Source organism: Cyprinus carpio, chromosome A8 (assembly GCF_018340385.1).
Source record: "Cyprinus carpio isolate SPL01 chromosome A8, ASM1834038v1, whole genome shotgun sequence".
NCBI lineage: Eukaryota > Metazoa > Chordata > Actinopteri > Cypriniformes > Cyprinidae > Cyprinus > Cyprinus carpio.
The window spans coordinates 14914252-14928611 of record NC_056579.1 but is presented as its reverse complement, the minus strand read 5'-3'; the positions used below and the strand labels follow the sequence as shown (position 1 = coordinate 14928611).

At 37.8% G+C, this 14360-nt stretch overlaps 1 protein-coding gene across 1 annotated transcript in view; it reads right to left on the bottom strand.

Annotated features, from left to right (window-relative positions):
• si:dkey-91m11.5 (BCR activator of RhoGEF and GTPase) overlaps positions 1-13015 on the bottom strand; it is a 40233-nt gene extending 27218 nt beyond the window's left edge. Inside the window, exon 1 of the mRNA XM_042762441.1 lies at positions 11041-13015. Coding sequence (XP_042618375.1) covers positions 11041-12409 — 1369 coding nt within the window. The 5' untranslated portion in view covers positions 12410-13015. The remainder of the gene's footprint in view (positions 1-11040) is intronic.
• Positions 13016-14360: the final 1345 nt, after the last annotated feature.

The window sequence follows — 14360 nt, the reverse complement described above, 5'->3', positions numbered from 1 at the left end:
TAACCCTAATAATGGTTAAAATGCTATTAATTCATTATCCTAAACCAGGGATTCCCAAAGTGGGGTTCGCAAACCCCTGGTGGTTCGTGAGAGAATTACAGGGGGTTCGTGAGTTGGTACACGGTATATGAGTGTATACCATTAGCGAATTAATAATAATAATAATAATAATAATAATAATAATAATAATAATAATAATAATAATATTAAAATATTTAATTAAATTAAAAAGATTTTGCAAATAAATGTTACAGGTTTATACAAAATTCAACAAAATAAAACATTTTAAATGTAAAAAAAATAATCATCTTTTTAAAAAAAAAATATTGAAAAAAAAAACGAATACATTGTAAATTAAATTAATATATATATAATATATATATATATATTTTTTAGTGTAATGATAACAATAGCTATTTAAACTGAAACTTTAAAACTGATCAAAATAAATGTTTAAAAGTTAAACATGCAAATGTGCCATTGAAATATTTACTTAAAATATCAGGGGGTACTTTAAGTAAATAATTTATGTCAAAGGGGTTCAGCTGACAAAAAAGTTTGAAAACCCCGGTCCTAAACCAACGTTCCACATAATAAAGTTCACCAGTCAAAAGCTTAGAAAGGGAAGAATTCCTTGGAGCAATTTCATGTCTACACTTGCCCATCCACTGCAGTTCTCATGTCACACCGTTAAACAGCCTCACACACACAACCAGGAAGTCTTAAAAAGGGTTTCAGTGGAACAAAGTGGTAAAAATGACCCCGTTTCCTTGGAAGGAAACAGTAATAACTGAGAATTTCTCTCTTAAATCATGAAGTCTCAAAGCTATTATATACTGATATTTAAATCTACAAATGGTAAAGACATTAACAGAGAGCTTAGACTCCTGAACCTAAAAATCACAGTCCTCTGCTTAGCAATGAACAGGGCAACCGAGCGCAGATGTTTCACTGTCTGCTGGCAGAGAATACAAACGCATCACACAGTTCAACACGAGGCAGATTAAACGGTCATGACGCAATATCAGCATTTCTATCCTGTGATAATACCTAAATAAGTTGCCCCACTATTAGTCTTTTTCTTTGCAGCAATATGTGCTCACACACACTCACAAACCACACACAGATCATCTTAATCCGTGTGTTTGAATATGATCCCAAAGGGAGTGGAAAGCGCCAGATGTGTAAGGCCAGGAACAATCCATCTCAAGATCAGATTCGCTGATCTACTCTAACATAACCAGCTGCTCATAATATCTTCTCGAACTTGAGGATCAAAGTTTATCCAGGGCTGCACTAGATGATCTGAAAATTGCATAGTGAAAATGTTCCTGTGTAGTAGGTCATGTATAACAAAGACAAAAAAGCAAATAAATAATCCCCTATTTATATTGCATTTCACAATTATGATGTCAGCAGCGTGCCACACACACACACACTGATGTCAGCAGCGTCACACACACACACACACAAACCCCTATTTATATTGCATTTCACAATTATGATGTCAGCAGCGTGATGATAATATTATATGTAATATATATGTAATGTTCCTCTTTATGTGTGCATATGTTCCCCTAAGAGGAGGTCAACAGGACATATCTGTTGTGTGAACGTATCATTTTTGGCAAGTTTACATGTAAATCCAACACATGAAACAAAGGATGTGGCCTATGTGTGTGTATCAAAAGTTTTATCTGGAACATGTGGTTATTGTATTTTAAATTTCCGTAACACCTCAAAGACAAACCGGTGGACCGTTTTCCCCTCAGAAGGGAGATGGTCTAAATATAGCAGGCAGGATAAAGCTCTTCAGTGCACTGACAGCCATTAAACTGTTACTATTTTGGATAAAGCAACTTCCTGTTTATGACACACCGTCTACAACGTCACATCAACACCAAAGCAACATCACAGATAAGATAATGACTTCAGTGACTGATTCAGTGCTTTTTCAAGTCTTCATTTAGTTTTGGCCATTTTTCTTGGGTTCACAAAGTCGAAAAATACTTTGGCATCCTGCAAAAGAAACAATAGAAAAGGAACAAGCATATATACACAGAGGAAGCAGGTCAAATATCAATGTCATTTCAGTATGTTACTCTTCTTCCTCCCGAGACGTTTGGACCTGAATCCGAAACGTCAGAGGGAACCTAAAAAAATAAGTTCCCCTAAAAACTTAAAAAAAGGTTAGTAAACTATCCAGAGTCATTAGAAAACAAACTTTTCTAAGTTCGGGGAAATGTTTGGTTAGTCATTAGCTATTTGATTTAATTTACTGGAACTACATTATTTCTAGTTCAGGTCACTTTTCTTCATCTTTCATTCAATGTGTCAAGCCTCCCCTCTAAAAACAAAACAAAAAAATGCCACAAATGTCAATGATAGAAACAGGTATTTCTTAATATATTTCACAAAGTCCATAAAAAGGCTTGTCGGAATGATGAAAGCCCATTCGTTTTAATATGACTTTCACATTCCTGGACACTCTCAATCATCATTCTTCACATTATGATATAAAAAGGCTTACAGCAGTCCCAGGTAAATGTGGGAGGACAGAATGCATTTATTTGGATCGCTTTAACACCCCAGTCTGTGATAAACACTCAGTAGGGTAGATTCCATGATGACAGGTCTGTGGGAACGGCCCACTTCATGTCTTTCTTTGTAAGCTGGAATTGTAAACATCTCTACACTTCACTCACTGACTCAGACTAAAAGTCTGGACTTGCTCAATAGAGCTGTTTTCATAACTGCTGCAATAATCGAATGACAATGGTGGAAGGTAGCATAGTCACAGTGCCAGAATAAAACAATAAGTACATTTCTTAAATGGATGATGGGAAACATTTTGTAAACAAAGTCTAAAATTATATTTCAGAAAAAAATTTTCAGTAATTGTACAACAATGGATAAATAACAAATATCAGCTCATAAAAATGGCCAATGCAAGAAAACAATTTTGAAATTGTCTGGTATTTCTCTATTTTTGACATTAAACAATTTATCTATCTATCCTTTGTTCTTTCTATTCTTCACTCTATCCTCACTATCTATCTATCTATCTATAAGCTATTTTTAAATCAATCACAACATGAACTTTGCTACCCTTCACGCAAGTTTTCACGCTGAATGTCCAAGCACTTTAAATCAAACTTGGGTTTTAAAATACCCAAATATCTGGTCCCTGTCTCCTACTGGGACAAACACTCAGCTGGCTGATAAAGCGAGTGACACCAGAATCCAGCTCCTGATCGGGATGGGTTAACGATGGGGCCACTGGCCTTCACTCCACACACATTGATTTCAGGAGATGCCTCTGAGAGTAGGGAGAAAAGTGCCGTGGTGTTAAAAGGATTTGCTTCTTCAGTAAATCAATGGAGCTCTCAACAGCACAGTCACCGGGGAGGCGGGTGGTCATGCGGGTGAGAGTGGAAATGGATTTTACCAGAAAGTCACGCAGACACATTTGCAAGGCTACAAGAGGCAACTAAAGAATAGCCTCCGTCAAAGGCAATTCACTTAGAACAGCCAGCTGAGGAGTCAATACAAGATTGATTCAGGAGGAAAAACAGCAGCTGGTCGATAAATGGGATGCCTTATGTACTGTATATAGTATCAGCATAGGACAATGAGCAAAAATGTTTTCTTTTTCCTAGCATAAAATGCTCTTAGCAATTCTGTGCCACCCTAATGTCTGCCTCGAGACAATTTAGGGAGTGGAAAAGCATAGCTGTGCCTAATATTCATAAAAAGGAATTAAAATAGCAATGGCTTTCTGCAGGACTATTAATACGCTTCTCTCTGTCCTTCTGAAGGAAAAGCACTCAGTCCCATCAAACGCGGCCTGTTGACAAAGTTTGGCTCTCTTATTGTTACTTTAAAATGCTTTTCATTGTAATGACGTCATCACAATAGATGAAAACAATTAGTCTGACCAACATTTTAATATCTAAACCGACCATCGAAGCAATTAAGCATTGGCAAGACCATTAAACCAGCAGTTGGCATGGCAACTAAAGATTCTGCGGTATTCAAAAGCTTAAGCCTTAATCAGCAGTGTAACATTTCTGCTTATTTCACACTTTGGAAAGGGATGGAGTACAGGTCAGATTAACTTAATTGTTTAGAGTTCCCAAGTGGACTTTATAAGCAAATCCCATCCACATACTGAATCAAAATAAAAACTCAGGGCCTGGGAAAGGGTGGCACTACTGCTGGACCTGAGGAGCGCATGTGTTTATCCACACACCACGCACTGGTTTGGCTGATGGCCAGTTCACTCGAGCTTCATCAAAAAACTTCCATCGTCCATCGTCTGGTGACATTATGGAGGAGGATGAATCAAAGTGACCACACCAGAGTTATTAAATTCTCTTTAATTACCAGATAGGTTGAGAAGAGCTAATGAGAATCAGGGCGGGACCTACAAAACATACTCATTAAACAGATCTGAGTGGGAACAGGCTTTATCAAAGCTTAATAAATGTCCAAGTCTGTACTTCTGTGATGCTGTGAACACAGCCGACAACACACATCAGGGCCCTAAACTGTGACTTAAATGATCTAAAATAAGAAAATATATGCAACAATAACTAAAAATCAGTTCTTCCTGAACACAACAACAAACACAGTGTAAGTTATAATGTCAGAGATGCAAAAAAGACTCTTATGAACTGAGAATGACTCTCATGAGTCAGTCAAAAATATTCATGAAACGTCACTGATTCAGACTTGGAGGCAATACGGAGTTCACAACTGACTCTCTTACTGAACAAAGAATCATTTTTGGTCCTATTAAAAATGAACCGGTGAACTGTTATCATGATATTTATTCAGATTAGTCAGACTTACATCAGGCTGTTAACTGACAGGTTGTCACATATTTACAAGAAACATATTTTAAACACAGTTTTGTTTAAATGTCAATATCTGTTTTCAAAAATTACAATTTCAATATTTTACAAAACTATGACTGGTTGTTATTTCCAACTGTAAGGTTTCAACAGAAACTATTTTCGAACTATTTTTGGAACTTCCTAGACAAGCGGAAATATTCTTTCAAAACAAGCTGATATTGATAAGGCACATATAAGGAAAACACGAGTAACAGCATCAAATTGGAACAAATTTATACTAAATACAACTAGAAAAAATACCCTAGTGTATATAATGTAATTTGTCAGTCTGTGTATACTTAAACATCATTCATCTCAGCACACAGCAGGGACTGTTGTTAAAGCACAAGTAAGAATATCTGTACTCAAGGAACTGAAGTGCTGCTGAACAATCAGCTTTATTGAGTCATACTATTGTTTGTTATCTAAAAAGTAATTTGGCTGGTAAATGTTTCATGAACATCAATAGTACAAACAGAGCAGAGGGCATCAACAGTAACTTTTATCATAACACCACAGAAAAATATCCTATATCTTATGAGTGATGTATCTGACCTCCAGGCTGCACTTTACACCAACCACTTTCCACACACATGACTGTGCAACAGCCCCAAGGGGTCAGTGCCTGTGCTCATGGGCCACTTTACATTTCATTAGCCGTGTATTTACCACACTTCTCAAGCAGCTGAGACATTCCATAAACACTTTAGGGAAGGAGCACAGAAGGCTCATTCAGTCCCACCAGGGAAGCTGGGTAAGCCCCAGAGAGGGATCAGGGAACAGCAGAGGAACAGTGGAAAGTTAAACTTTGTATTTTTACGGTCTTGTCTGCTTGATATGATCAACATAAAGTTCAGTTTTTTTTTAATTGTACAAATGTACAAATAAACATTCCTCAAAAGCCTGACATACAGTTTTTGACACTCACATTTTAACATGATTTTTCCAAAAAAGGTGTACGGGTAATCAAGTAAATTGAAGTTACTTCAGTACAGTAAGTGTTCATCCTCAAATTTTATTTACAAAATAAAGTAACATTTCCATGATAAAAAATAGTAGAGATTTTACTCAAAAATGACATGTACCCCAACCTGAATGTGAATGTTTTAGCAATATAATGAAAGGCCTTTTACTTCTTAAAAATGCATAAATATAAACTATAGGCATGTAAGTCATGTAGTAGATTGTGTACAACAGGTTTTTCAGCAAAGTTCTGATAATTGATGATTTGATGACACCATGAATTCATATTGATAATTTAGAATCCTTAAAAAAATTTGAATTCCAATAAAAACATGAAAGTTAAAAAAAAATCACTATATTTACATTCTTAATACATGTTCTCAGTATCACTTAAGTTTCAGGACTGAAAACCTGCATTCAGGTCTGAAAAGGTCCAATCAATTCCTGAAATCAAGTGCCACCCTAAGTTAGGGTTCAGTATATGTAATATTGATGAAAGAAGTCTCTCAATGCTGCATTTATTTAATGAAAAATACAGTAAAAATAATAATATTGTGAAATATTATTTAAATTTTAAAAACCTGTTTTCTATTTCAATATATTTTAAAATGTAATTTATTCCTGCGATAAGAAAGCTGAATTTTCAGCATCATTACTTCAGCGTCACATGATCCTTCAGAAAGCATTCTGATATAACTATCAATGTTGAAAACGGTTGTGCTACTTCATATTTTTGTGGAAACCTTGAATTGTAAAACCATTAAAACACCAATAGAATCCACAAGAAGCCAGAAAAACACTGATTGCAAACCCCAGAAAAGCAAGTTCTTCAGTGTCCATTTGAAGTTACAACACCACTGAAATAGTTTCATGATGATGCTTGTTTACTCTTGCCAACAGAGCCCCTTTGTAACTCTTTCTGTCACTGACATCGTCCTCTGTAATCAAGAGAATATTCTACATTCGTGACATAAACAAACACATTGTGTGAAAAGGAAGAGGCTTTTCTGGTGGCACACTGACAGCAATATTCAGACTTGTGTCAGTCATATCTGTTCGTGGGGGTAATTGTTGAGATTTTTTCCTCTTTACCAGACCAGACCATAGGGTTATTTTATCAAACATACTACTGAAAGATGACACTCAAAAAAGGAAAAAAAAAGGACAAGCCTTTCAATATTTCCTTTCCTGTTTTAATACAGGAAAGAAGACCTTGTCAAATCATTCCATGAGGTCTTTAAGCCCAGACATAAAGCTAATTCTTAGAAATCAGCTAATTCCCCAAGAATATAAATGGGTATAAATGTTTTGTGACTGTTTCTTCCTATATATGGGTTTACATCTGTGCTGCATAAAATAACCCACCAGTGTGTCTGTGTGATTCAGAGTGGGACGCTGACAGTAGTGAGAAAGATGTGCTCTTTCCCCTGCAGCCGGTTGACTGTGGTGCAGGTCTCTCTGAGACCCGTGCCAGCCTGGCCTCAGCCCTGCCCCTATGAACACAGTCCAACCCCCAGATCAACAGGTGACACACAAACAAACAATCACACATAGATAAAGGGCCAGTTAATGTGTCTTAGAGCATTGGAAGTGCAAAATTACAGCTTGACAGACCACATAAGTAGACTGTTTGAAAAGAAGCAAATTACATGCAGCGGTCGCTGCTGCTGTCAGGCTTTAGGCACACATGGTGCACGTTTGATGTTGTATGAGCGGTATTTCTGATGTTGAGGCTTTCTTTGAATTTATGGGCTCTGGCAGATGATAAAACAGAAAAACAAGAAGGATAGCCAGCAAATACCTCTCACCATTTCCAAAGCCTTGCTGAATGTGAAGCACAGATTCTGTTTGCAAAGCCTCAAAATAATCAAGAATTTTACAAAAACAAAAAAACAAAGATAAAGTCCATTACCACCTGTTATCAGAAATAATTTCCAAGCAGGAGCACTGTGCGCCATTCAAAATGTAATGCATTCTAAATTTCAACTGAATTCCTGAATTTGAATTGAGGTAACAAACGGTATAAAGAATTTCAGTTTCAGTTTTTTTTTTTAAATTGAAATTCAAATTAGGAATTACAAAGAACTGAAATTTAAAGAAATTCAGACAGATTGACAGGTAGATAGAGCTACAGACTCCAATTCATGCTCAGGAACTGAAAGGAAGCCAAATCTTTAATTCCTGAAATTTTCCCAACTGTATCTTCCAGCCAGACTTTTTTAGCTTAAGCCAGCATGCAAAGTGAACTCAAGAGTCTGTGAGGACTTTAACAAAGGACTGTTTATTTTAATAATACAGGCAGGATTAGGTTATCTTCCAGGGCCGGTCTGTTCCTAAGAAGTGACTTATAACACCCCGTTGACGGAAGAGAAATCTGCCAGATTTCGCTTCCCAAGAAAAAAGAACTCCAAATGGTAAAACTTCATAAGAACCACCTGATCTCTTTTACTGACTGGTTCTGTCAGCATAATGCCTACAAATTTCAGACTCAATCCATTTCAAGCACAACACTTGTGATCGATCACTACAGCAATCACCCAGGTGGATTCTGAAACATGAGTGAAAAATAACTGTTTTACCACAGAAGACGCCTAAGGAAATTTTTTTATTGTGGGTGTTACCTCAATGGATTTCCATAAAGATGTCTTTTCCTCATTGCTTAATAACCTCTGGCACGTATCAGCCACTTTCGTGACTATATGCATTGTAAGTTGCTTATATAAGTAGCAGTAATTTCACAATACATATTAAAATGGTGCTTTGAGGATTTTCAGAAATATCAGGGCAGTTACCACAGACTGTGGCGCAGCATGTGCTTGTTTGACAAGCGCACGTGGCTGCTGTGCCCGCTGATGTTTACACGAGGGAGGGGCACAAGGTGAGCGTGACTGAGATTTTCCAGGACTAAAATCTGCACATCACGCTCACTGATCACTCTCTTTCAGGGTAACGGGTCTAATGGAGACCGTTTTAAACTATCTTGCAAGACTCGAAAGTTTAGTTTTTGAACAGCTCGAGGGCATTAGATTAAGATAGCAGAAAAGAATTTGGAGAAAGCTTAGAGACAGCCTGAAGAACGGCTGCACTTCCCACTGGTGTAAATCACGATCATGTCATGGAAACGCAACTTTACACTGATCATTTGCAATTTGTTTGTGGCGTGCTGAGATTGCAGGTCTGCGCTCTCTCTGCCTGCTTACGTAACTAGAGCTTGGACTGAGCTGATGAGCTCTTTTCTGCTTGAAAGGAGAGAGATCTGCTCTTGCCCCTGAAGTCTTCTCTCAGTTTCTCTCATTTTCGTCAAACTGCACTTAGAAAATTTAACTTAAAGAGTTAGTGTCTTATTGACTATTTCATAAGACATTAAGACAGTCTCCAACTGTAGGCTGCAATGCAAAGTAATTATCTTATGCATGATCTTATGCTTACTAAGGTTAAATTTTTTTCAGTAAAATCACTTTTCTTTATTTGAATATATTTTAAAACATATAAATGTTTTACGGTAATGCAAAGCTGAAATTCAGCAGCCATTACTCTACTCTTCAGTGTCACAAGATCCTTCAGAAATCAATTTCATATGCTGATTTGGTGCTCAAGAAACATTTCTTATTATTATCAATCATAAAAGTTGAGCTTCTTGAAAATTTGTGGGGGAAAAAAAAATCTTATAATATTTTGATTAATTTAATGATTAACTGAATGCATCCTTCCTTAATAAAAGTATTATAAATGTATTCATTTAATTTCTTATACATCATTAGGGTCCCTGGGACTCCGAATAAAGTCAGTATGAACAAAACATGAGTGTTCAAGTTGATACACCAGTTGCTGCATGTTTAACCAAAGGGTGTGAATGATTGTGAAAATGAAACTGTTAACAGCTCAGCGCAAGACTGCTTCAAACTGACACTTTACTACACACAACATCTCTTCACTGTAATGTGATGACTCACAATTCAAGACGAAAACCAGTCTGAATGGCTACAATACATACCATTTGCATTGTGACCATACATTCAAATGCATTATAGCTCGCATTCACAAATCACAATGAAGAACCATTCTTTGTGTTTCCTTTCAAACCAATATAACCACAGATGTCTGATCGTTTAGTCCAAGTGACATCTTCAGTTTCCCTCTTAGTTTGTTTCTTGTAATTAGCCTTTCACCCCTCCCCCAACAAAAAGCTTTGCTAAGTCCACCAGGCTAGATGACCCCTTTAGCTTCATTATCCCTAGGCAGGACAACACTACTAATGTGAACTGATGCATAAATGCACTGAGTGGACAGAGAGTGAGCGACTGCACTGCCTCAGGCCATTTTTGGCCTCAAACGCTGCAGATCAGATCAGTTATATCATGACAGCGAGATAAGGACAGGGAGAAACCACATGGAGAGCTCACACAAAGAAGAAAGACAGTAGAATGCTAGAAATGAAGTTGGAAAAATAAAAACACAAAAAAGTATGGATTTGCTTCAGCTTATATAATAGTCCAGGGGTTTTCAATCTTGGGTACAGGGGTTGTTTGAGGAGGACAGTGGGGAAATTTGACAGAAAAAAAAGCTTTTCACAAAACATATTCATAAGTCAAAGTTAACTTTATGACTGATGATACTAATTAAATATTTTAAATGTTACAATTTTATAACACATTTGATGTTATTATGGTTTCATTCTGCTTTCTGAGGGCTGGTTTATAAGATTAATCACAATTATTTTATTTTTGCCCTGAATTTTATGAATATTTTAAATAACAGTTAATACAAAGTACACATTGTCTAGATAATATCTTAAAATTTGTTTTGGATTTACTTCAGCGACAACATAAAAGCCACCTCTTTTTCAAGCCAAAACTATTCTTCAATAGTTTTCCTCACACAATATAAATGGGTCTTTATGCATGAAATATATACACATAAATACACATATACACATGTGTATAAGGAGGTAAGTTTGAAAATCACTGAGCTACTCAAAAAACTATGACAAAATCAGATACATGTTAAATAGTTTGCACAAGTAATGACCTATAAAAGACAAATAATTGGCATTAAATGTCATTATAATGGATCTTTGTGCCTTTTCTAATTATACTCCCACTGTGAAATCCTATGAACATCTCATCAAACAGACATTACAGTACATACAAAAGTAAACACTGCAAGAATGTTGTCTTACCCAGATCTCCATGGAAACTGTTGCTGAAGTTTATGGAGCTTCCATCAGCAGGCCAGATCTTGCGGACACCACTAACACTGATGTCGGAGAGTGCTAGCTGTTGCTTGAGACGCTTCTGGGACTGTGGGGTAGGGGGGCTGCCACTCTCAAAAGACTGCTGGGAGTGCTGGGATGGAGAGCGACTCTTCTCTCTGTACATTCTGTAGGCAGTGGGGCTCGGGGACACGTGGCTGGACTGCTCTGAGGAGAAGTCTTCTTCGCTGGACGTCAGGTTTTCATTAGAGCTGCAGTCTGGCGTGTATCCATCCTCAAAACTCCCAGGTGAGTAAGACCGCCTGGGCCAGGTCAAGTGCAGGTCCTCTCCATCTCCCATAATGCCCCCCACATAAACAGTCGTATAGGGCTGACAGTCTGATTGGTGCCAGTTCTGCTGAGTTGCTCTTCTTCCATTAAGTCTCAAAGAACTATCCTTAAGGAACCCAGGGTTTAGATCGGGCTCCTCGTACTCACAGTTGTAGCCGCTCTCAACGGCTCTTTCATGAGAACGCTCTGGTTTACGGACGTCCCCAAAAGCAGTAGACAGATTACCCGGGACAGAATGCAAAGACCTCTTTCGTTCCATCTGCATTGCTTGACTGCCCAGGCTACTTATCTTCTCTGAGACGTCTCTATCATTGACACGAACAAGACCTTTCTCCTGATGGTACTCCATGTTGATGTAGTAAGGCCTCTCAGTTTTCCCCTCACCAGATGTTTGAGAATTGGCTCTTCTGACACGTTCAAAGTTTGACCGAAGTGCAGCAACTCCCAACCCCATAGTGACCTTCTCCTTTGGTGGAGACTCTGGAACGCCATCCGCCTCATGGTGCGCAGGTCCACCTCCAGCAATGGGTCTGAGGGGAGCTTCAACACTCCTATTTTTATATGGTGACACCCCGTCAACTTCTCCATTTCTGTTTTTCTGCCTGCCCAAGTCTGAGATATCACATCCCTCCACCTTAACACAAGGCCGAGACTCATGACTCTCCTCTGCTGCGGTTGTGTGCTTCAGTTTGGCTGAGAGACACCTGCTTCCATCGGCTTTCTGATGATGCTCATCCATGGACGCTGGCTTACGCTCACCTTGCGAGACCCTATCGAAGCCCCATCGCTTTGAATCATGACTTCTCCGCTCCTTGGCTAGAAGTGTTTGCAGGTAGATCATTCGAAAACGCTCCTTGTTCACTTCCATCTCCAGACGCCTAATCGAGTCTCTGCATTTCTCCAGCTCCTGCTCAATGTCTCCAACAGAGTTCAAAGACATCTCAGGAGGATCTGAGTCAGGGAACTGAGCTTTCCACGCCTCCACAAAGCCAGCAGGTTCTACCATGATTGCTTACTGCTGGTTTACTTTTTTAGGTTAAAATCACTTGTCTGTAAGAATACACCCAAAGCCATGCTGATTTATAACTTCATATCTGACATCGGAACTTGTCCTGTGTGCATGCAGAACATCATCTCAACATCTGATAAACACTTAACTTACTCAGCTGATCTTGGACAGACACACAAGGTTCTCCATAAACACAAAAAGCAGAGCTGAAACATCCATGTGCACTTCAAACATCTATTGACATCCGCGTTTCATGCCATTTAAATGGCAAATGATGACTGAGAATCCCTTGTAAACAGTTTCGCGTGCAAAAATCACTTCTCCCTCATGTGAGCCGATGAAACCTTTGTAATTTTTTTTGCTATTTTCAGTTATGTATCCAGAAGTTATCGGAACTTAGCCCTGTTATTCTCTCACGCGCTCGTATTTCTCAGAGACACGCTGTACTCTCGCAGGGTTCCTCGCTGTCCGTCACTTCACATGATCAGACTGTCTCTGCTCTCGGTCTCTCTCTCGCTCTCAGTGCTGCTGCAGCCTGCAGGAAGAGGTGGGACTAGACGAGTACATGATTAACAGCGACTGCACAGATAATCTCAGTTTTAAAGACACACACTCGTCTATTCAGGAACAAAGAAAAAGAAACCGTGCAAAAACTGTTTGCGACGCTTAAGTAGTGAGTTTATTTTCCACTACCTTACTCGCAAATTTGCAGAGACATTCGTCAGTGTCGTATAGGATTTGTTATCACATATATGATTGATTTATGATTTTAATTGTAAACCAGATATCAATTACCTCACATTTTCAGACTCTATGAATATTTCTGAAAACTATATCGCTTCTGTAGAATTTAGAACTTATTCTGTTGTAATACACCTGCCAGTGTGATTGTAAACTTCTGTGGCATTTTGTAGCGTCTGTCATGTGAGCTTGTCTCCATCTAGCGTTTCTTTATGGAACAGCAGTTGATCTATATATATATATATATATATATATATACACATTGATAATAATAAGAAATGTTTCTTAAGTAGCAAATCAGCACCACAGCAACCACCCATAACACCCTAGCAACAGAGTGCTGAGTTTTTGCCACACTGCAAGCACCACTCACATTTTCTTCAGGAAATGTACATATCTACTGTAGTTCGCTTTGGTACTATTTTCACAAGTAAGGTATATATTTTCAAAACTCCTATAGTACAAAAATCCAAACTGATCACACTTCTTTTAAAAACTGATCTCATGATTTCATTACAATTAAATTTTTTTTTCAGTCAACATAATCATTGTTTCAAAACATAAAATTATTCTTTCAGTTCAGCTCCTAGCGCTTGCATCCTGCTTTATGTTCACAAATTGCAAAACAGTTTTACAAATGAGTTTTACACACGATTTTGTCAGGTTTTGCTCACTTCTGGGTACCAATTTGTCCCCAAAATATGGGAGTACACCAAAAGTAGGTACACGCGCGCACGCACACAATGGGTTTTATACTGTACAAACTGTATATTCTATCCCCCTACACTAACCCTACTCCTAAACCTACCCTTATGAAAATTATGGTTTTCCTCATAGGGACCAAAGTCTCCCACAAGGACAAGGATTTCAGATATTGCCCTCTTTGTGGGGACATTTTGTTCTATAGATTCTATATCTGTTGAATCTATATCTATAGATATCTATAGATGCACCAAATGATTCACTGATTAAGCATTAAGATAAGTTAGATTTAAAAAAAAAATGTATTAAACTGAAAGAGGAGACATGCAAATGGAAAGATTGATAGTAGCTCTATATAAAAGGAAGTTACTGTGAATAAAACATTTATAGATGTGTAGTGAAAAGGATACTTTGTGATTGTGTGTATAAGATAATTATGTTTGAAAAAAGTGCACTTTTGATGATCTGTTGTGATACTATACTAATAGTTTTGAAAATTTAACGG